Source organism: Helicoverpa armigera, chromosome 22 (genome assembly GCF_030705265.1).
Source record: "Helicoverpa armigera isolate CAAS_96S chromosome 22, ASM3070526v1, whole genome shotgun sequence".
Lineage (NCBI taxonomy): Eukaryota > Metazoa > Arthropoda > Insecta > Lepidoptera > Noctuidae > Helicoverpa > Helicoverpa armigera.
The window spans coordinates 7,005,432-7,028,813 of NC_087141.1; the positions used below are offsets into that span (position 1 = coordinate 7,005,432).

The window sequence follows — 23,382 nt, forward strand, 5'->3', positions numbered from 1 at the left end:
CCTATGTAATATTTAATTACTTATTTTTACCTATATTTTGAGTAACATTTCTTTTGCGCCGGGCCTGGGTTTTTTTCTCATACTTCATGAGCATTGTCCTTTTGGCTTGGGGAATTTTGGAGGCGAGAATGTTGATTTAGAAGACCGAAGTGTACCACTTTAATAGTCGGAAGACATGAAGTAGGTACCAATAGCATTTCCTTAACCAAATGACAGTTTCTTAGTAGCACCTTTACTATTTCTGATTTTGACAAATTATGTAGGTGTAGATGTTGTATGTATAAATAAATATATGTTTTATATCTCGAAAAGTGGGTCACCCGCTGAAATCGTGGTGCAACCAAAATGTTGAGCACCCCAGCTGTAGACCAAACCTACTAGCATCGGCTGACTGCATCACAAACTATCGTTATATACGCACACAGTATTGTACAAGCAAGTCGTTGGTGTAACGTTTACATACATTGCGCACTGTGGAGTGGAAAGCATTAGGCATGCATGCTGTGTTGTATGTATGTTTGTTAAGATTTTATGGTTAAATGCTATACAGGTCTCAATGGGTATGAAAAAGAAGGGATAATCAGTTAAAGATGTTCGACCAGTCCAGTCGAGTCCTAGTGGTTTCGTCTGGATCCCAAGAGAACTTCTCTGCACCCCCAGAAAAAAAAGCTCATACGACGAAGTAACCATGAATTCTATACAAGAAATATAAAAAAAGATGTTTCTGAGATAACAAGTTCTAACTAACTCTATAAGTACTTAGATTAAACTGTGCATTTATGTGCCTAAATGCTTATGGTACTTAATATTAAAAGGTAGACTGGAAAAGCTAAATACAGTTACGCAGGTCAGATATCATAAATATTCCAGTAAATGTAATTTAAAAGCACAATAAAGAGCAAATCATTTTCGGTAATTAACTTTGGCTATAAAATTATAGGCTAAGGCCCGAGCAGAGTATTATGGATTAGGCTTGTTACACGCGTTCACTTTTTTGCAAATTTATTTTAATTTAAATATTTCAATTTTTTTTCAATCCAGTACTAATAATATTTTTACTCTGACTGATCTATTTTTCAGGATATCAAGCCGAATTAACGATTTTCCATTTTTAATGACGAATATTTATTGAATTCATAGTATTATTAAATGCTTAAAACATTCCTGAAATCGTTTTATAATAGAAAAATACTCATAACAGAAAATATCAAAAATATTTCATAACAGAAAAATCTTTACCCAAAACAAAATCATAACTTGCCTGCCTTACGTAACATAAAACAAAATTTCAAACAAAATTTTGCCACTGCAACAGCAAAGACCAAAAGCAATCTAGCAAGCATTTTCACCAATCCATCCACCCGTTGCAAATAGGCGACTACGACTTGCCACGCTCGAGGTATCACTCGATCAGTCCACGACTCACTGGGTACCATCCTCGGAGGAAGGAAAGATAGCGGAGATGCCATAAGGAAGGTAGGTCAGGCGCCTTCTTGTAGGTCCAGTAATGTACGGTAGGCGTGATCAGTTACTAGAACTGCCATGCTTGGGGTATAACTCGATCAGTCCACGACTCACTGGGTACAGTCCTCGGAGGAAGGAAAGATAGCAGAGGTGCCAGAAGGTAGGTCAGGCGCCTTCTTGTAGGTCAAGTAATGTACGGTAGGCGTGATCAGATACTAGAACTGCCATGCTTGGGGTATAACTCGATCAGTCCACGACTCACTGGCTACCGTCCTCGGAGGAAGGAAAAGTAGCGAAGATGCCATGCCATTCCCCTAGCCGATTATCGGCTACGGCGGCTGTTCTTGTGCAAGGAGATCAGCCAACTGCGCAAGACATATTATAGTGCACGAGGATTTCGGCCCGAATCGGGAATCGAACCAGAGACCTCAAGCACAGCAAAGCAACGCGCTTGCAACTGCTAGACCATCTAGGCAGGAGAAGCCATAAGGAAGGTCAGAGGTCTAGAGTTAGGCATGATCAGTTACTAGAACTTTCGAGGCGTTAGGGTTCCTTTTCAAATTAAACCCAATCTGTCAAAGATTAGTCTTGATTGATGAGTGATTATGATAGTGGGCGGGTTCTAAAGAAGGCGTGTAAATGCGGAGCTCGTAACATTCCTCGTCTCCCGAACAAGCGCATTTTGGCACGGTACTTTCTTATAAGATTTTGCGTTATGCCATCTCCGCTAGTTACTTTGTTCTCCATGGTTGTGTCGACCGTGTGCAACCGCCCTTACGAGACGGATATTGAATTGGCCACTCCAAGTTTCAAATATCGTTTAAAAGGAAATAGAAACGTTTAATATTTTGTAGGTAAGTAAATTAATTGAACCCGCCATTTTATGTTAGGGAATTGCTTTGAACTTTGGGCTTGAAGTATTTATTATGCTTAGTTGATATTTAAAGTCGAAATGTGAGGAAATTTGGCTAAGTAACTACAAGGGTCAATTAATTGTAAGATTAGCAACTTTTCGCGTGCTACGACCGTGAATAGGTGAGCATCTTGTCATGACGAGTTTCTCTATGTTTTGGAAGGCAACCAGTCGGAATCCAGAAAGTTTATCAAAGAGCGTTTCCCGTTTAACTGGCTGGAGGAAATCAGATAAGCAGTTGCTCCACGTTAAATACTGGTAGGTAATTATTGACATCCCTTTAAACTGGAAGCTGAGTACCTAATATAAAAAACATTGTTAAAGAGATAGCATTTAATGATAAAACCTTAAAACCTGGTTAGAACAGGTTTAACTCTCCTATCTTTCAACCACAGAACCCTCATAACAACGAAAACTAAAATACATGAACTTTATTCTCCAGAGCAACACAGTTTCTACATTTAATGGCAAAGGAAATATGTCAAACGGTCATTAAAAAGCATTTTATTGTGAGACCCCAAGCCACTGGCACTCGTAAACGCAAAATTATTATTTTGAAACGCCGGTACTAAAATTAAATGGAGTATTTTGATTGTGGTATCAATAAAGTAAAAAAAAAATAACTGTGGTAATTAAATTTTAGTTTTTTTTAATTTTAAGGAATACTAGACGTTTTCCCGGGGTTTCACCCGCGTCCCGTGGGAGCTACTGCCCGCACCGGGATAAAAGATATGTTATGCCTATGTTACTCGCAGATAATATAGCTTTCTAATGGTGAAAGAATATTTAAAATCGGTCCAGTAGTTTTTGAGTTTATCCATTACAAACAAACAAAGTTTTCCTCTTTATAATATTAGTATAGATGTAGATTTGAAAATATCTGTATCTTTAATGATATACTGACTTTATCTAACAATCAAATAAAAATAGTCGTTGCATCTTTTCGGTGTTGCACGAGAGATATTATAACCATGTATGCTTATTATCATATACTCGGAAATTAGGATTATCCGTACTGCAATAAACATCTGTCTATATCTATCTTATTTAAATAAAAATCGTTTGTTTTTCTCACAGTTCTTTCAAACTTAGATTTTTTTTTAAAATTTGTCTGTAAGTTGGTAATCTATTAGATTATAATCTATATGTGGTGGCCTTATCGTAGACTTGACCACTTCATGAAAAGATTTGACCATTTCATGAAATAGTCGCGTTTCATGAAATGTCTCACTGTCTATTGGCCACATCATGATGTGGCTTGGGCAAATCAATGATAAGAAATCATTTAAATAAAACTACTTTTACGGATTTTATCGCGGTTATATTATATTATTTAATCCCGACGTTTCGGATCCTTTACAGCATCCATGGTCACGGGCAGACTAAGGTGTTGGTCGTCTTGATATATTAGTTACAAACAGCTACCCTACATTTTGTTAATTATTATTGACAATCCGATTCACGCAAAACGAGCTAACTGTATCCTTAGGTCGAGCAGTTGTGGGCTTGGATTTTGATTTAATAGTTTCTATGATGGGATTCCAAGCAGGTGGTATGACCCAGCCATCTTCTCTATTGAAATTTGGATGTTTTTTAATTTCAATAGCCTCGCGAATCATCCTAGGTAGGAATCGGTTTTCTTTTGCAAGGACTTGTGGTTTATCAAATCTGATGTAATGCTGGGCCTTGTCTAGTGTGTGTTCACAAACTGCTGACTGTCTGGAACGGCGGTGTTTGACATCGGCGATGTGTTCTTTTACGCGGGTCCCTATGCTTCTTTTAGTTTGGCCTATGTAAGAGAGACCACAATCACATTCAAGCTTGTATACACCCGCATCTTGTAGAGGTATGTGACACTTGACAGGTGGTAAGAATTGACTAATCTTCTTCAGCGGCTTGAAGTAGGTTTTGATTGAAGCTCGCTTCAAGATGTAGCCAATCTTGTCTGTGACTCCTCTTATGTATGGAAGAACAGCAGGTAGACGCTCAACTGTGGCTGGTTTCACGCGGGTTCTGCGACGAGGGCGCGGTACTCGGAGCTTGTTGTCGTGCAGTACTTGCTTAACATGTTGAAGCTCAGCACCCAGGTGTTGTTCATCGCAGATCCCACGTGCTCTCTGAAACAATGATTTACCAACGGTAGATAACTGTGTTGGGTGGTGGTGGGACTCACCATGAAGGTATTTGTCTGTATGGGTTTTCTTCCGATACACAGTGTGACTCAAGGTGTTATTAGGGTTACGGATAACCAAAACATCTAAGAAAGCTAAGGAGTTGTTTGCCTCTGACTCCATAGTGAATTGAATTTTGGGGTTTATGGAGTTAAGATGATTTAAAAATGCTGTGACTTTGTCAGATGGTAGTATTGTGAAAGTATCATCTACGTACCGCTTGTAGAATTTGGGTGTTACGGGTGCAGATTGCAGGGCTCGCTCCTCAAAATCCTCCATGAAGATATCAGCAACAATGGGAGATACTGGGAGCCCATTGCTACACCATCCACTTGCGTGTAGAAGTGATTATTCCACAGTAAATAGCCAGATGTTAGGCAATGTTTTAACAGTTCAGCATATTCAGTAGGCATGTTATTCTCTGCTAGTTTCTTAGACACAATCTTGATGCAGTCTTCAACGGGTAAGCATGTAAACAATGACTGAACATCAAAACTGACCATAGTTTCATTGTCAGCTAGTTGTAGGCGTTTTATTTCACTGACAAAATGGTACGAGTCCTTTACATATGCTGCTGTGTTTCCTCTCAATGGTGAAAGTACTTTAGCCAGATGTTGAGCCAATCTGTAGGTTGGTGAGTCGATTTGGCTGACTATTGGTCGTAGTGGAGCATTAGGTTTGTGTATCTTCGGTAGCCCATACAGCTTTGGTGGTTTTGCGCAGCTAGGAACTAGGTATTTTACGTCTAGATTCAATGTTTCGGAGTACTTTTTTATCAAATCACTAGTTGATTTCAATGTTTTTGTTGTGGGGTCGGTCTTCACTTGTTTATATGTACTTACATCCGATAAAAGGTCTTGTATTTTATCATTGTAATCTGACGTATCCATCACCACCGTAGCATTACCTTTATCTGCACGTAGAATTGTTAATTCAGGCCTGTCGCGAAGGTTTTTTAACGCTAGATATTGATTTTTATTTAGATTCGGTTTGGGCAGTATGTTGCGACGTAATACAGACGAAATGTCCTGACGTATCGCCTCCGTACGTTTCTTAGATGTTTTGGTTATCCGTAACCCTAATAACACCTTGAGTCACACTGTGTATCGGAAGAAAACCCATACAGACAAATACCTTCATGGTGAGTCCCACCACCACCCAACACAGTTATCTACCGTTGGTAAATCATTGTTTCAGAGAGCACGTGGGATCTGCGATGAACAACACCTGGGTGCTGAGCTTCAACATGTTAAGCAAGTACTGCACGACAACAAGCTCCGAGTACCGCGCCCTCGTCGCAGAACCCGCGTGAAACCAGCCACAGTTGAGCGTCTACCTGCTGTTCTTCCATACATAAGAGGAGTCACAGACAAGATTGGCTACATCTTGAAGCGAGCTTCAATCAAAACCTACTTCAAGCCGCTGAAGAAGATTAGTCAATTCTTACCACCTGTCAAGTGTCACATACCTCTACAAGATGCGGGTGTATACAAGCTTGAATGTGATTGTGGTCTCTCTTACATAGGCCAAACTAAAAGAAGCATAGGGACCCGCGTAAAAGAACACATCGCCGATGTCAAACACCGCCGTTCCAGACAGTCAGCAGTTTGTGAACACACACTAGACAAGGCCCAGCATTACATCAGATTTGATAAACCACAAGTCCTTGCAAAAGAAAACCGATTCCTACCTAGGATGATTCGCGAGGCTATTGAAATTAAAAAACATCCAAATTTCAATAGAGAAGATGGCTGGGTCATACCACCTGCTTGGAATCCCATCATAGAAACTATTAAATCAAAATCCAAGCCCACAACTGCTCGACCTAAGGATACAGTTAGCTCGTTTTGCGTGAATCGGATTGTCAATAATAATTAACAAAATGTAGGGTAGCTGTTTGTAACTAATATATCAAGACGACCAACACCTTAGTCTGCCCGTGACCATGGATGCTGTAAAGGATCCGAAACGTCGGGATTAAATAATATAATATAACCGCGATAAAATCCGTAAAAGTAGTTTTATTTAAATGTCTAATATTCGCGTAAGTGTCAGAAATCAATATGATAAGAAATCATTTCTCGATATGTGCAACTGAAAACTCGGCTTCTTCATGAAATGGTCAAAATTAATTGATCACATCGTAAAATAGTTATGTAAATGCGCTCCTAGGGGCGCTGCCAGCGCTTTGTTTATGTTTGAAGATGGCGGCCGTTGACTGCAATGACAATTCTCGCAGCGAAAAATTTTGAATAACATCATCATTTACTTGGTATATTTAAAAATCCATACTAGCAAACATCATCGTGTTTTTATGTAACTGATATAATTCTACATTGGAGAATTATTATTACGTTTACGTTTTATTATTTATTAGGTTATAAAACAAATCAAGAACAGTAGGGTGACCACGCGAAAGAATTCCATGGACTATTACTGACTGTCAAAATATGACGTTATGGAAAATATATAAAAAAAAATGTCGACGATCCTACTATCCGTATAATTCCAGTGGAGAAGTATTTTGAAATATTAAAGGAATAAAACTGTTGGACACTTACAGCCAGTTTCTTCATCAAAAGTAAAAGCCAAAGCTAAAGTCAAAGTAACGTCTAAAGAGAAAGTAACGGTCAAATTCATTTTTTCTATTCGTTTTGCTGTCACTTTAGCCTTGAAAAAACGAATTTGACCGTTACTTTTACTTTAGACATTACTTGGACTTTTACTTTTGATGAAGAAACTGGCCGATAAAAGATAGGCTTTATAATGGCGTCCACGGCCGATTTCGGCCACGGCGGCTGTTCTCATTTTAAGGAGATCAGCCAGCTGCGCAGGACATATTACCTATAGTGCACGAGCATTTGCGCAGACACAGTTGCACTCCCTAACTCCCAGAACCCGACACGGCATGGGCATGGATGGGACGGCAATCCAACACGACCGGAAGGAGATCAGGCGTAGGACCGACATTTACGTGCTCTCCGATGCACAATCACCAACTTCCAGGCTGTGGGCTGTTTCATGAAAGTCTCTAAAACCCACAAAGCGATTTCGGCCCGATCCGGGAATCGAACGCGAGACCTCGTGCTCAGCAGCTGCGCTTGCGATTGCTAGACCAACTAGGCAGTGAACCTACAGGTCACGTCATTTTAGACTACGTGTGATCTATTTTAAGATTCCTAAAATGTTACTAAAGTTCCTTTTTTATTTAAATAATAATGTATATCGGACATAAAGGACAATGAACAAGTTCTTACTCTTAATATTTGCAATTGAAGATTTGAAATATACCTAAGTTTTTTTGCCTCCTGACAATTTTGAGCTGTGAAAAATTTCATAACTACCAGATTTCATTAAATTAAACTCCAATGAGTCTACGCGAGTTTCCCCCAACCCAAAATATTTTGGATTTATATTAAATATTTTATGGATACTCTATTTTACCATAAGGCCAGACATGGATGACAAAATCGAGAAATGATGACGATTTAACGATCTGGTCAAATTAACATGAACATTTCATGAAACGCAACCATTTCATGAAATGCTCGAGTTTTTCATGAAGTGGTCAATTCTACGATATGGCTACGACATATACATTAGATTATAATGTAAATTAAAGGTTTGTAATAATATAGAGAAAAAAACATTAAGTACGATAACAAGAACTTTATCCGCCATAATGAAGACGATAATTCTCACAAAAACAACAAACCCAGTTTACAAATAGACCAAATATACAGACACAGGTTAATTTCACACAAAGTCAACCCACCCCAGTTAAATTCTCATAGGAGCTAGAATTAGTCGTAACTAAGTTAGAATCTGAACTGACCGACTAGATCGAGCGCGTTGTCGACAACCTAACCTAGTTAACTGTTGTGCCTGTAAACTGGGCTTAGTTTCATAGTTGGCTGTGTAATATATTTGGATATTCATATTTTGTATTTCATAATTCAAGACATTGAAAAGTCAAAAAATGAGTTTTGATTTTTTTTTAGTTGGCTGACCGTTTGTTCGGCATAAATCAATTTGGAAATGAATGGTACACGCAAATGTATTTGGCGGGTATCAGACCAACTGTAGCTTTGGTTGAATTCACAATTATCTTAATAAAAACAACGGCCGGCGAAACTTTAGTCTGCAGTGTGCTCAAGAACCTAATATATAATATAAAATACTGAATTTTAAGGTACCCATAACTTATATTGTCAAAAAAAAACAATCAAATCATTTTCTGAATCCTTCCTTTGTGATGGTGTGACAGAAAATAATATACAAACCTCAGATAGAATATCTTCGATAGAAAAAACAACTGATCAAGAATAAATCAAGAAACAATCTTTCTAATAAAATATCTTTCTCTCGTAACTCTTTTGATGCAGGTAACAAAGTCAGACATCAATTCCCTCCCGTAGTAAGTCGTTGTTCGAGCTCTAAACAGAAAAATATAAAAGATTTAAAAAGCTCGTTACAGAACGCTTTTAAAAAGACTCGCTTATGTTCTGGATAAGTCCTTTTTTTATTTTTTTATACTGTATTTAATATAGGTATATTGGAAAATTGGTAGAACTAATACTCAGGATGGAAGAGTATTATTAAATATTTTGTAACCTGCAAGTATTAGAGAGTTAGTTATAATGAGCTAATTTTTAATAAGGTCTTCATACTTCCATCGTGACATAGGGCATGTTTTGGAATATCAGGAGATCCGGTCTTTGTCTTTGTCGAAGTTACCTACAAAAATTCTATTTATTTTTTTGGCATATCCTACTTTGTATAATCCAAGTCTTCGCAATGGTGGCACGGAATGAGAGTTATTCCCTGCGGATCGACTTCGTGTTGCTTCGCTCCATGCCCAGCTTAGACTGACTTGTTGAATAGCACGTACTGACAGACCCGTGTTTTATGTGTAGCAAGGTGAATTTAGCTTTTAGAAGATTGCAGAGGTGGATAGCTGGTGAAATTTGCGATATTTCTGTTATGTATAGCTAGTGACTTCTTTTAGAGGGTCGTGTTAGAAGAATTGGCTTTGATTTTCAATGATTCGTATGGTTTTTTGAGTGGCATATTGTGCTTTCTTCTAATAGGTTAGAGGTAAGAGCGGGACTTTATTTCAGTAAATGTTGACCTCATCATGCGACCAGAAAAAAATATTACCTAGTACATATTTTCATGTTTCTCGAGGTACCTACACACTCGTTATAAAATGAATCAATGAATCGTCATTGGATCTTTTAATAATGTATCACTACACAGTGGGACAATATTCGATATGAAATAAAAATAATAACACACGTACGTATTTTTGAAAATATTTTATTAGAATTAACAACACAAAACACCCACAAAATACAAGGTGAATTTTAACACATTACTGATAAGACAAAATACAGTTTTCAAAAATATATAGGAGAGATTATAAGAATATAAACATAATAGTTCATCTTTTGATCCTTATTTTAATTTATGCACCAGATTTAGAAATGGGATGCAGCTCAAAAATCATTATATAATAATTATCTTATATGCATATATTATGCCCAGAAGACTTAAATATTATTAAAAAAAACTTCAATAAATATTACATTACACTTATATTTTAATTAATTATCTTTTAACACAAAATTTGTACTTCGTTAAAGTGCAGATACTATTAAAAATGGTTAGGTACTTAAACATATAAAATTCTTAAATTCTAATAATTCTATCACAAAAAGTTACCTAATTTTTGCGTCTATATTTTAATAAAAACTCATTAGGTTTTTTTAGAAGCTCGCTACTTTTTGTTTTATAAATTAAATTCTTAAGTTTAAACGTTTGAAAGGACTCTTAATTATTTTTCTTGCTTTTTGAAGACCTACTAGCCTGGCTGGACACAAAATGAATAAAATGATAAAATAATTTATATCCAGCCTAATTTTGTATGAGAAATAAATGTTGTTAAAAATGTCTTAGTAACGAAATAAAATCAATTTCCATGGCAACAGTAAAGAAATGAAAAATATTCAACTAAGTATATAATTTTTCGCTTTGAAGTGAATCATATAAGATTGTGCCTATTGCTTATAGGTAGGTAGGTACTATGTACTTCCCACATTCTTAATTGAGACAGTTTTTTTTTTCATTTTCTTTCTTAGTACATAAGTTTCTGCCGTTGGTTTTTTCCATCAAAATGTGACGTAAAATGCATGCTCGGTTGAAAACTGCGCTCATTTTTCATAATGCGTCATCTAGATAAAGCTCGACTCCACAGTAAAGTACTTTAGTAAACAGATGCTACAATATACCGCAGCATAATTTGTTGTGGTAAGCATAAGCTTTATTGTTCAACCACTAAACTACGTACTGTATTAATCATGAAAATTCCAATAAAATGGTTCGCGCACATTTTTCACGAACAAAAACTCGCGTCGATGTCAGTCCACTGCTAGCATATTTATTTTTATGTAGCGCCAATTGATAAGTATTTGTATTATTCATTTATTAATTGGAGATCTAACTGAAAGTTGAAATAATGCATAAAGTATTTAACGATCAACAAAATATTAAAATAAGACTTTGTAATAGAGTAGCGATTCTTGTAGTTTGTCCAGTTTATTTGAGTTGTACCAACACCATGAAGTAGGTTACAACGGCTCCAAGGACCTGAAAATTAATAAAGAAATACTTTTTAGCCGGCTCGTTAAACGTTGATGTTTAAATAATGAGATTCATAAAGTAGTTGAGATACACGAGGGATCTAGGCAAGTATATTGGCTCGGGAGCTAGTTACAGTTCATTAAAAATGACGAGAACTATGTATGCATCCATAATATTCATTTCACACCATTTTCCCAAGCAACAACAAACAATTGACAACTACTGTTGCAAAAAATGCCATCTAACCGTGAGACAGGTTTATCCCGCCAGAAAATGTCACGCGTGAAAAAAACGAGCGCATACGCGCGACTAAATTCGATGGTTTGAAAACCATGTTGGAATCGCTGTAACGCTGCATTCAAACCAAACTGACTGTCAGCCGAATGTGAGCGAGCGTAACGCAGTTTATTGTTTTTCCATACATATTCACCTATTCGTTCACATCTAACCTACTATTTCAATGACGAATTCAGCGGCTCACAGTCAATTTGGTTTAAACACTGCCTAAGTGCTGTTACTCACCGAAGCGAACAAATCAAGTGAGACCGTGAAGAACTTGGCTCCAGAGATGCTCATAGCCTTCTGGCACTGTTGGCAGACGATTTGCACGAATGTCTTCGCTTCTTCGGAGCCGTCATACCACTGGCAGGAGTAAGCCGCCTCCATTACTGATGAACTCTGTAAGTACATACGTAAAATTTTATATATGTACAACGTTTTCAGTCATTATCATTATCTGCCAGGTATTTTTTAAATATTTTAGGAGATGCCTTGCTGTGTCACGGGATTGATCTGAGTACCAGTATTTAAAATTTAGGTACTTGCTGCCTATCTGTTCTCTCAACCTATTTGGTACCTGGGCAATATGATATCTACTTTTTTATTGTTATAAAAAAATGACAATCTCAGAATTCTATCAAAAATCTACATAAAAAATACATATTATTATACAACTACGATAATGTCAAAGGTAAGAATTTCGAAATGAAATTGTATAAATTGTTATAATTTCACTGAAAATAAGGCTCAAATATTCCTACAAAACTTGGGTTACTTTTACTCAGAAATACGAATTATTATGGTATACGTTGTTATCCTTACCTCTTCAATGAGCCTATTTCCAAAGATGCAGAAGTGGAACACTTGACCCAGAGTGTAACTCAAGTATCCAATTGTACTGAAAGCATACACGTTGATTCCGTTGATCTGAAACACGAAAATAATGAACATACATCATCTATTGTATTTAATCTATAAAACCAACTATTTTCCCTACTCTTTTTCTCTGGTTGGTTTCTGGGGTCTTTCTCTTTTAGCCCCAAAATTAACGAGTGAAAAAAGGGTTATTTGCTGGTTCTTTTACATAAGTCCCACTCCTTGGAATCGTGCACCTAGTTAAAAGGTCTACATGAAATAAAAGCCTTTGAGCTTGACTTTAAAATTCGAAATCGTGTATGAAAGACATCCAGAAGCTTAAGGTATCCCAAAACTGATTTCCAAATTATTTTTCCCTTCACAATACAAAATGGACGTGCCATTTCCTTCAAAAACGGAGTAAATCCGTCTGAAACCGATCAAGTGACCCCAAACGGTCCATTACACGCAATGTTTTTACATTTGTCAAAACATTATTTTTGGAAAAAGGTTGAGGACTTCAAAATCGCTTGCTATTACATTAGATTGATGGATCCTTTCGTTCTTGGACCTTCTTGGTCCATTTTAGACATTTGTTCGATTTATTACCGATATGTTACAAAGAATATAAATGGAATGGATAGTCTTGACCAGTCATGAGTAAAGATAATGGTACTTAATTTTGAACATTCTAGAAGTCTAGAAGACTGATTTTGCGGTATCTTTATGGTTTTACGGCCTGAAATGGGTCTCATTTACATGAAAACAGTTGACTATATTAAGGTACTTAAAAAAAGTAAAAGTGATTTTCCATTGTTTGATGATCACTCAATCTATTTATCTACTGTGTAAATAACTCAATAAGAAACAGAATAACTACAAGTATATTTTGCAGTCTGTTGATATCCATTGTTTCTGGTTATACTCTTGACTACACACAATTTATAAGACTTTCCTGAGCAAAAATAATTTTCTAAAAATTTGCACCCAAAAACCCTAAACTTAGGTAATACCTCGATTTGTTTTCGTAAAAATGCTCGCGTATTACATATTATTCTAACTTATGTTACCTTAGTAGCTTGGTAGGCCAGCAGGGTGAGAGTGATGGTGGACACCAACATGTGGAATAGCAGAGCAGTACCATACGTGTCTCCAATAGATGCCACTAGTCTGAAACAAAATAATGCTTTACTGCATCTGGATAAGACGTGGCGTGGATAAGCGTATGTTCGTTTTCAGGTTCTAGACGATATGTGTGATGGTCTAGCAGTTTTGGAGTGAAAGCGCAATAGACTGACAGAGTAACTTTTGCGTTTTTATAACTAGCTTCCGCCAGGGTCATTGGGTATACTATACAAGTTATTCTGATGCCTATTACAGCTGATCAAGTTGAGTTTAGTTATTAAGTTTCATCAAAATCCATCCAGTAGCTTTTGGATGCAGTAGTTAGTGAAAGAGTAAGAAACATATAACTACTTACATCTATACGTAGGAATAAACTTTGGAGATTATTATATTAACAGGATATATTAGAAAGGATTAAAATCAAACGACTACTGAACATAACTAACACTATTATTCATACTATAGCTTGTATTACTAATTGTTGGTATCCAGGGATAACACCAAAAAGGACCACTACGTCCACAGATAAACTAAATTCCAACTACGAACTTTCTAGAAACGCGATCCATTCGATTAAAACCGCAATGTTTTGAAAACATCATTTCAAATTCCGAACTTTGCGTTCGCAAAGCAAATCCAGTTCGCAACTGGACACGATGTTAGCCGAAGTTTGACGAAGTTTGACGGAGTTTGCCGAAGCATGACTTCTGACCACAGATTATGAGTCTGCGGGGAATAGTTTGCGTTTCTGTGGTCAATGGCGGTCTATTAGTTTTGAGAGATGAGTTATTAGTTGAATATTATAGTGAAAACTGAGTTCCGTGAGTGAAAAATATATTTTCGAATGTAAATGTGAAGTAAATATTATGCTGCCGATATTTTTGAAGATTTTGTTTGAAAGAAAAGAAAGAATTGGTCCTATTTGAAACATTTTTTTAATGTTAATTAATTAATCCTTATAATGTGGACGGCTTCTTATACGGGTGCCTGAAATAATTCTCTCTTAACATATAAGGCAGTTTTATTAATCTAATCTAGGGTTATTCCAGCTTCTAATGAAATCCGCTCGAGTCATTCACTTAGCACCGCTGGACCGCGCGTTCGAGCGGTCTTTGTGTATAAATTATAGTTCGATATTCCTTACGCGCCAGTAAACAGTATCATATAAAAATTGTCCATATTAGACTGATAATTGGCAATGCATGGGTATAAAAACAAGTTGCAAATATACCCATACATTATCGACTGAGCAATTCTAACACAGTTGTTTCTTCCTACATTAAAGTTGGCATTGTCCTTGGAGAGTTGCAATCGATTGGAACATTATTAACCTTTGCGAACTGCTGTTCCGAGAAGTATTATGCATATTGTCATTCAATATTTCAATGTTAGTTTTCCATACTGGTATGATGAACAGTTTTTTTTTTTTACTTTGAAGTTTGAAAGACTCCGAAAGTCCAAGTCCAAAAGATCCGATAAAAAATGGTATCTACACTATCCCCGAGTGACACAGAATATACTTTATCCGAGTAGGTATCTGCCCGCGGGACACAGTTAGTTATTTATAAACGGCTACATTTCCAAATACTCCAGAACAGAGTCTCTCTCTTAAAACTTCGAAAAAAAAACATAGCTGTACCGGATTTTTTGAAAACGCCTCCTTGAATTTAGATAATTTTTGCATATAACAGGCTTTTCGGTCTAACGATATGAATATAGCATATGTCACGCCATTTGACGGCATACGGTATATATTTCGATCTTCACTCCAAAATCCACGCACATACCTTCACCAGACAAAACTAGCCCGCTTTTAGCGATAAGATTGCCCATTGTGTCACCGACTTTTAAATCTGCAGATTAGTGTTTTGTTGTTGTTTTTTTAAATTGGTGTACATAATAAAGAGTATATCTATCTATCTACTCCTTAAAAAACTTACCTGACGACATGCTTATGCCTCTCCACCCAGTACTTGATAGCAGACCTGGCCAGCATCTCCTGCTTGGGAGTCAGGCCGTTAGGGTTGGGGTTCTGCTGGCCGAAGTTCTGGAGTCTTCCACCAGCACCTCGCAGTGTCATGCCGAAGTCTTGCTGCGTGGAGTAGATGCCTCGGATGTCCATGTCTACCGTGTCGGGGATTTTCTCGGATTTCTCTGTTGGGAAAGAAGTTATAGATGGAACAGATGCTATTAATGTTCTTCTGTGGTTTTGTAATAGGTTCGAGGACAAAATTGGAAACTTCTTTTATTGTTTTATGGTGAGCTTCCACCAAAATAGTGTGCGCATTGACGCGAGTCCACCGCTACCATATTGTTGTTACTGTTTACTAGAAAGAGTAGGACGAGAAAAACATCTGTATGCGTCACAGTGCCGCACACTGGTGAAATCTTGCACACTAGGGTCTTACCAGAAACTCAAAATATAACTAATCAGTCTCAAAGAAAGTTAAGGTTATAAGAATGTTCAATTCACACACCATACTTTACTAAAAAAATCTTTGTTAGAAGCATAGAACTTCCCCATCTTTCCTACACACTAATATCTTCTCTATGTATATCTCCATAAGCTATCCTACAATCTTACCAGTAGACGAAGCTCGGAACAGCTCAGCAGTATTAGGCCGGTACGTGTCCAAGGAGGCGCTCAACTCCATGAGGGGTTTCATGATAGCCTTCAGATGCTGCAGCTGTTCACACGCGAAGATCAGCCAGGAACAGAACATCACGTCCATCAGGTTCGCTATGGCCATTGAAAATAGGAGCCAGTATACCTGATAAAAGAATAAGAATAAATGAAAATAAGTTTTGGAAAAGCTGAAGTAGGACGATTTTTGAGAAGGTTGGGCTTTCTCAAGGTCTGATCTGAATAAAACTTCACAATCTTACTACTTGTGTTGTTTTGTTTGCCCAAAAATACAACGAAACTTGTTTTTTAGTCGACCGATAGTTTGATTATAATGCTAATGAGCAAATTACAACGATTAGGTCCCGAAAGATTAACTGAAAGCCAGTCAATGGCTTGACCTTCAAATTACGTTTAATATGCATACTGAAGAGGCTCTTAAGGCTTAAATGTTGTAAAACCCTTGCAGCTGCAGAGGAGATCAGTACGTGAGTAAGTAGGTAGATTAGCCCGTTAAAACTAAAATGACCCGATATTGGGCCGCGTTATTTCAGCTTAGACGATCTGTACTGCTTTATTAATATTTATTTTACCAACATCTAACATGCATAACAAAAACTACCCACCTGAAAAGCGAACGCCACGATATACATAGTGCCGCTCATAGCATTGAAGGGGTACCAGGCCTTCAGAGGCAGCCGGGGCACCACCTCCGTCAGGGTCTCGTTCGTCTCCTTGTTCGTCACCATGCGCACTGACTCGCCGAAGAAGGTTAGGGTTACCCAGCCTGAGAGGGGAAGCATAAAATTATTTAGCAATTAATATCTTCTTTAATAATACAAATGCGAAAATAACTTTGTCCATCTATCTGTATATAACTATAACTAGAACCGATTTAAATAAAATTGATGCACTTAGTCTATAGTCTAGAGCCTGAGAAAGGACCTATTCGGGTAAAAGAAATTGTTCCCTTGGGACGTGGGTGGAAACGCAAGGAACAGCTAAACAGAGAACTTTGTAAGTGTTATAACCATAATAAATATGTATATTCAGTCCTACAAACTCGTTGACATCATTACATCAGAAACTCCACTGGTACTGGTACACCACAGCACCACATAGTGCACTATACTGCCTACCGCACTGTGGTTCCATCGTCATGGTCCAACACCCACATAGGCTTCTAATTAAACTGAACGCAATACCTGACTACGTTATATTCGGTAACTATTACGGTTAATATTGTAGCTGTATGTAGGCTTTGTAGTTTGTAGGTATATATATACGTCCAGTCGAGTCCTAAGTCGACTGACTGGCTCATAAGTACGGTAGACTGCACATCAGTGGTAACTGTCATCCACCTTAACTCAATAGTAATAAGTACGATTACCACTGACCTGAAGTTGACTGTACTAATACCACTAGTGACTATTTGTGGATAATGTTAATAAAGGGAATTTTATTCTTTCCTAGCTATCTTAGCAGAATTTAAGTACTTAAGTTACCTCTCTCACTGTTTATTGTAAATTTTCGTGTTCAATTTTAAAAGTAAACAGTTGTTTTACGAGAAATTGACATTTATTGTCGTCGACAAAAATGGCGCTAAGTTTATTTTCAATTAATGTTGTGTGTAAATCATTTTTGTACTGGGTAAACCTCCTTTAAAGATAGTGGGTGATTAAGAAATAAATATCTATCCGTAACTAGCTGATCCCACGAACTTCGTATCGTTTAAACCTTCCCTGGACCTCTACGAACATTTTAAAACCAAAATAAGCTCAATCGGTCCAGCCATTCCCGAGTTTTAGTGAGACTAACGAACAGTGTCAAACTAAACACAATAATCAATCTCGAATCGAAATTCTTAAAGCAATACTTTCATAACCTACAGAAACAACTTCACTTTCTTCTTAAATGTTTAAACATCTTCAGGCTTGTATGCACTTTATTTATTTTTCCCTAAATGTTTCAACATCTTTAGGGTTTACGCAATTCCACTTACTGATAACAGAGAGGACAGTCATCCCGCAGATGAAGTACAGCAGCCTCCTCATCTTGGTGAGCGCTATCTGGTGGTAGCGAGCGTCTGACTCCGTGAACAGTGGGTGACTGTTCGACTGGTTCCATACTGCCAGGGTCCTGGGAAAACGAGGTGTTTAGTATAAGGGGAGATCCTGGGTATTTTTCTGATACACTGAAAGAGAGGGAGTGAGGGGTTTTAATATGAGGGGACAGGTAAATCTTTGGTATTTTTCTTGCGTATTGAGAGGGGGAGACCTATGTCCCTATCTATGTCAAAAGTTAGAACGTAGTTAACATGTTTGCTTCTCATAACAGTGATTAAGTATGAAGCTATGGACTTGTATCTTATGAAAATCTTTGTGACTTTGAACATGTAACACGTGGACATGAGATCTTATGATAGGTACTTGAAACATATAAATGGCCAGACGAATTTATGCAGATACAAGTTGCAGTTGCAGCTAATAATTCTGTACTTCAATGTTAATTTTACTGGACCATGAAATGATTTCTCAATATTGCTTCACATTTCCTTCCAATCGCAAGTCAATTAAAAAAAGAAAAGCTTTCATAAAGCGGAATATTTCCATTTCTCTATTCACACATTCAGGTGGATTTGTGTTTCAAGTATTCCTTTATTGAACAAAAGGAATTTTAAGAGGTCCTTTTTTCAAATCTGAGACTACGTTACATTTTCAATGTCTGAATTTTAAGTAGCTTCTCACTATTTTACGAGTATTACAAAGGCTCGTGATTTGAATTTTGTTTTATTTATTTTTAAGCCTAGCTTAAATTCAATGTGACTTTGGTATAAAGCCCAAAATTTTCTTCAGTAGGTGTAAAAATTAAAACCGATACAAAAACTGTGGGACTTAAGATAAAAATAAAGTCTATAAAGGAACGCTCAATATTTACCTATAAATTATTTTAGGTTACAAATGGAAGGCAACCTTTGTACTAAATTATATTACTATACTTTCTATAACATGGATTCCGATTTTTAATTCGGTATCAATGTTTGAAAAAAAAAAATAGAATAAATCTATCTTTTTTATTCTTTAAAAGAAAGTCATGTCAGTTTAAGGTAGCTCTCATCCCTCCCGTGAAATGTGATCCTAATGTACTTTTATAAAATCAAAGAAAAACTAGGTGGACAGTTAACAGTGCCCAAAAATAATAAAAAATAAATATTGGAACAGTTTTTATCACTCATAATAAAAGCGAATGAAAGTACACAATAAAATTTTCTTTGTGTTACGTGTTAAATTAAAATTGGGACCGCCTATTGAATTTAAAAAACATTTTGACGCACGAAATAGAGTTTTTATTTACTAATTACTCTATTATGAAGGGAAAGAGCTCTTTAATTAGATGGACTGAGACAGAAAAGTTAATTACTAACTCAAATCCACAAAATTAAAAGATAAAAATACAGTCAAATAAAGTTATTATTTAATTATTTCTTAAACATAGATTAAAATAAACAATAGTAACCTGTAAATCATGAAATCAAGCATTTCACGAAACTGCTAGTCGGCGATTTAGCTACAAAATACATATTTTAAGATTTTATTAAAATCTTGGACCTAATGCTAATAAAAATGATCCGAGTCAAAATCATTCCGAGTTTGGATGTTTAGCGTAGGTATATGAAAAACTCTTATTAAGAAAAATAAATAAAATATTTCGCTACATAAATTAAATGCGATATTGTGGAATGCCATTACTTATTTTCTTTCAGGGGCGAAATTATTAATTTTTATACAGACAGACATTCTTTGCTTTTATTAAATGTTTGTAAAAAATCTTATTATGATGTTATACATCTCATAATTTAAGTTCCTAAATAGGTGAGTCAAAATGAAAAAATCAAATATATTATCAGCGCTAACAAAATGAACGTTTTTCATACAATCTTAGACTAAGTTCCAATTAAATGTCTAGCAAAATTAATTTAACGTAGTATTCAATACATCACAAAACCTACACAATTAATATCCTATTTCATCGATACTTTCAAAGGTTAATGAATATTTATTTATAAAACTAATTAAGAGCAAAATTAAAAAGAAGATATGTGAATATAAAATGTGCAAAGTAAGGTTCTTGGCAGTCCGGGGCTTTGGGATTGTTTAAAAGAGGTACCCCGGCCCTGATACATAAGCCTCCAGAAGAAACATGGTGGGCTTAGGTCAGTAGGAGTCTGACACTCCCCCACTTCAGTCAGCCAAGGCGTGGTCATATAATTCCAAATCCCACCAAATAAAAAATAAGATCCCTGCCTAGGTAACCTACTTCTTTCCTGTCAAACCTGAACATTGTTGATTATTTTACAGAGACGCAGGGAGACATTTCATCGGAGTACTTAACCCATGCACTTGTAGATGACGATGGCAATGTTAGAAGCAGAGGCTCCAATGACTGAGACTTTATAGATAACAGAATCCATGACACGAACCCAAACTCGATATAAAAGAAATTAAAAAGCACTTACCTATAGAAGCTCTTCGAATTCAAAGCGAAGAACGCAAGCTTGATGATAGTATGAGCGAAGAATAGTACAGTGATGGTATTGGCCGTCAGTTCGTTGACCTCATCGGAGTATTTCGCCATGTTGATGCCCATACACGCGTAGTGGATGAAGATGAGGATAGCATGAGTACTCGCGTAGATCTTGCGGAGAAGGTTTGACATGCCAGCATTTTCTGCACAGAAAGTAAGGTTGGTTAGGAGAGAAATATGGATTTCAATATGGTGTTACGTTGGGCTAGCTGTAAATAGATTGATAATATATATCGGGACACCTTTTCACACACGGTCGGTTAGCCCCATGGTAAGTTATTTATTAACTTGTGTTATGGGTGCTAACACAACTGATAAACTACATATAGCTACATATATACATCTTTATAAATACATATTGTAACACCCAGACCACGGCCAACAAGCATGCTCATCACACAAATGTCGACCGAACCGGGAATCGAACCCGGGACCTCAGGTTCGGCGGTCCGGCATGATGACCATTGCGCCATCGAGGTCGTCAAATAATGATGATAACGTAAATTTTTAGGAAACAGTTATTAAGCCCAAATCAAGTCTACAGTTTTCTATGGAAACAAGTTAGAGCATTTCTTTCTACGTTTTCCCTTGATCCAAGACAAAATATCGAAAATTCTTAAAGTAGAAAATGAATCATACATAGATAACAAAATAAAATCAAGCCGTAGATAAGTTTTAGACTTAAAAAAGTATCAGAAATAATTTTGCGTCCAAAAAGATATAGAAAATGATTATTTTACAAGAAGAATAAATTCAGCTAAGGACAAAATTGTCTCCAAAAAGTATGAAAATGTTTTAACGTCCGAACTCTCGAAGGTGTCGTGAACATTATTTTCAAATGTTGCCATTCGATAATAACGTTTTACGATCTTGTTATGGCCCAGATAGAAAGTAAAATGATCTTTAAGTAATATTCAGTTATATTTCTGTAGCATCTGCATTTATATTTTCCATTTATTTCACGTTCTAAAGTTCGAAAATAATAATCTAGATAGCAATCTTTTTTGCTTTTCTACAAGTTCGTTTGTATGGTACAAACTAACATCATATATGATACTTGGATCTACCAATTGTTTTAGGGTCTGGATATCATCCAAAACCTTTTTGAATGATTGACATTGTATTGTTCGTAGATTCTTTTAATTTTTTTAAATATTAACAAACAATACCTACTTATAACTTATTGTTACCATTCTAGACAATGTCATTTTTCATGGGATTTTGTGGCATTATCGTGCTGGATTTTAACTGCCTTATCTATTCTACGTTTCATATGCCTGTCTACAGTTTTAAAGTTAATAATATCTCACCTGAATGGTAATTGAAGAGGAAATGGCCGGCCATCTGCATCAGCTTGATGTTGGGCATCAAGTCTGACACGAGGCCCTGGGCCTTCACCTTGGTCATCATCTGAAATAATATCAAATTCAATGTTAATTTCTTCGTTAACTGAATTATCTGCTTCAATGGTTGGATTATTTTGATCTACATTCTCTTTTTTAGTTTCGTAAATTTTAAGATCACTACCTACACTTATATTCTTATCTATTTCTTTTTCTACTTGACTTTAAGCTGATATGCTAAGTAAATCGAATAACTCAATTTCCCTAAGTCATCGTCTACAATCGAAAGGATTTTGTGCATTATTTTTACTTGAAATAAATTAAATTCGCGATAACCCACAAATCATGATTAAGAACGCAAAGGTAATTTTAAGTTTTTTTCTAAGAGTTGTTACGATTTTTTCCTTGAAAGTGCAAAATACGCAGTAATGAAAAGAATGTCATTGCCAATGAAGACATTTTCAATGTCGCAATCTTCCCATTAATCGATTAAAATTGCAATTTGCAAATCAATGTGACTTTCCCATTTTAATTCACACATGTTGTAAAAAAATGATTTAACATCACTTAAAAATGCATAATAATTATTGATCCCATTTGGATCTAAGAAATATCTGAATTTAGCTTCAAAAAAATTACCTTGAATAATTTCCAAAAATAATCCTTTTCAGAAACAAAAGAGAGTCATCCAACTAAGATGGCCAATATTTTGTTATCATTTTCCAAAAATGTATGACAGACGCGTGCTACTTTCACACTTTCGATGTATCAAGTGATCGATTTTCAGAATTCAGTGTCATCAAAGTTTTCTGCGATGACGTGGAAATTTCTCTATCCAATAGCATCGCTTGGTTTATGGGAAGAGCCAGGTGTCGTAACACCCGGCGTTTTCTTCCTCTTAATTATGAATGATTGTACGTTAGTATTAGTTTCTTCATAATTACGTTCTATCCTATTCATTGTACGATCGATAGTTTCAAATCGGTCAATGTTAGTTCAAAAACTGTTTGTTTTAAACTTTTATTGTTTTTCAACGTTTGATTTTGTTGTTTGTTTTTCGGAATGTGTGTTTTTCTGTTTGTTTGAACTGTTTGTTTTGAATAAGTTATCAATTTTAGTGTGTGTTTTTGCTGTCGTTTGTATGTCTACTAGTATTACTGGTTTAGATGACGTGTCCTCTTTTTAATGGTTACTTTTAAGACCTGTCGTTATTTTTTGAAATATTGTTAATCAGCTTCTAATTTTAATGTTTTTTTTTATACTTCTGCTACCACAGCTATCATCTTGTTGCAATAAAAAATACGAGTTATTTTGTATGTATGTGTTCCATTTTAAATTATCTAACCTTGTCGACACGTAAAGAAACTGAGCTGTTTTGGAAAT

At 36.2% G+C, this 23,382-nt stretch overlaps 2 protein-coding genes across 2 annotated transcripts in view; one reads left to right on the plus strand and one right to left on the minus strand.

The window, feature by feature from the left end:
• LOC110380063 (fructose-bisphosphate aldolase) overlaps positions 1–23,382 on the plus strand; it is a 143,872-nt gene that overhangs the window by 55,975 nt on the left and 64,515 nt on the right. The window lies entirely within an intron of this gene.
• LOC110380068 (odorant receptor coreceptor) lies at positions 10,885–22,767 on the minus strand. Its single transcript, XM_064040514.1, has 11 exons — positions 22,639–22,767; positions 21,967–22,066; positions 20,589–20,799; positions 18,075–18,211; positions 16,699–16,859; positions 16,034–16,220; positions 15,390–15,603; positions 13,395–13,494; positions 12,292–12,396; positions 11,713–11,868; positions 10,885–11,196 (listed from the first exon to the last, which is right to left on the minus strand). The coding sequence occupies exons 2-11, from the start codon at positions 22,064–22,066 to the stop codon at positions 11,146–11,148; spliced, it is 1,422 nt and encodes a 473-aa protein (XP_063896584.1). The 5' UTR covers positions 22,639–22,767; the 3' UTR covers positions 10,885–11,145.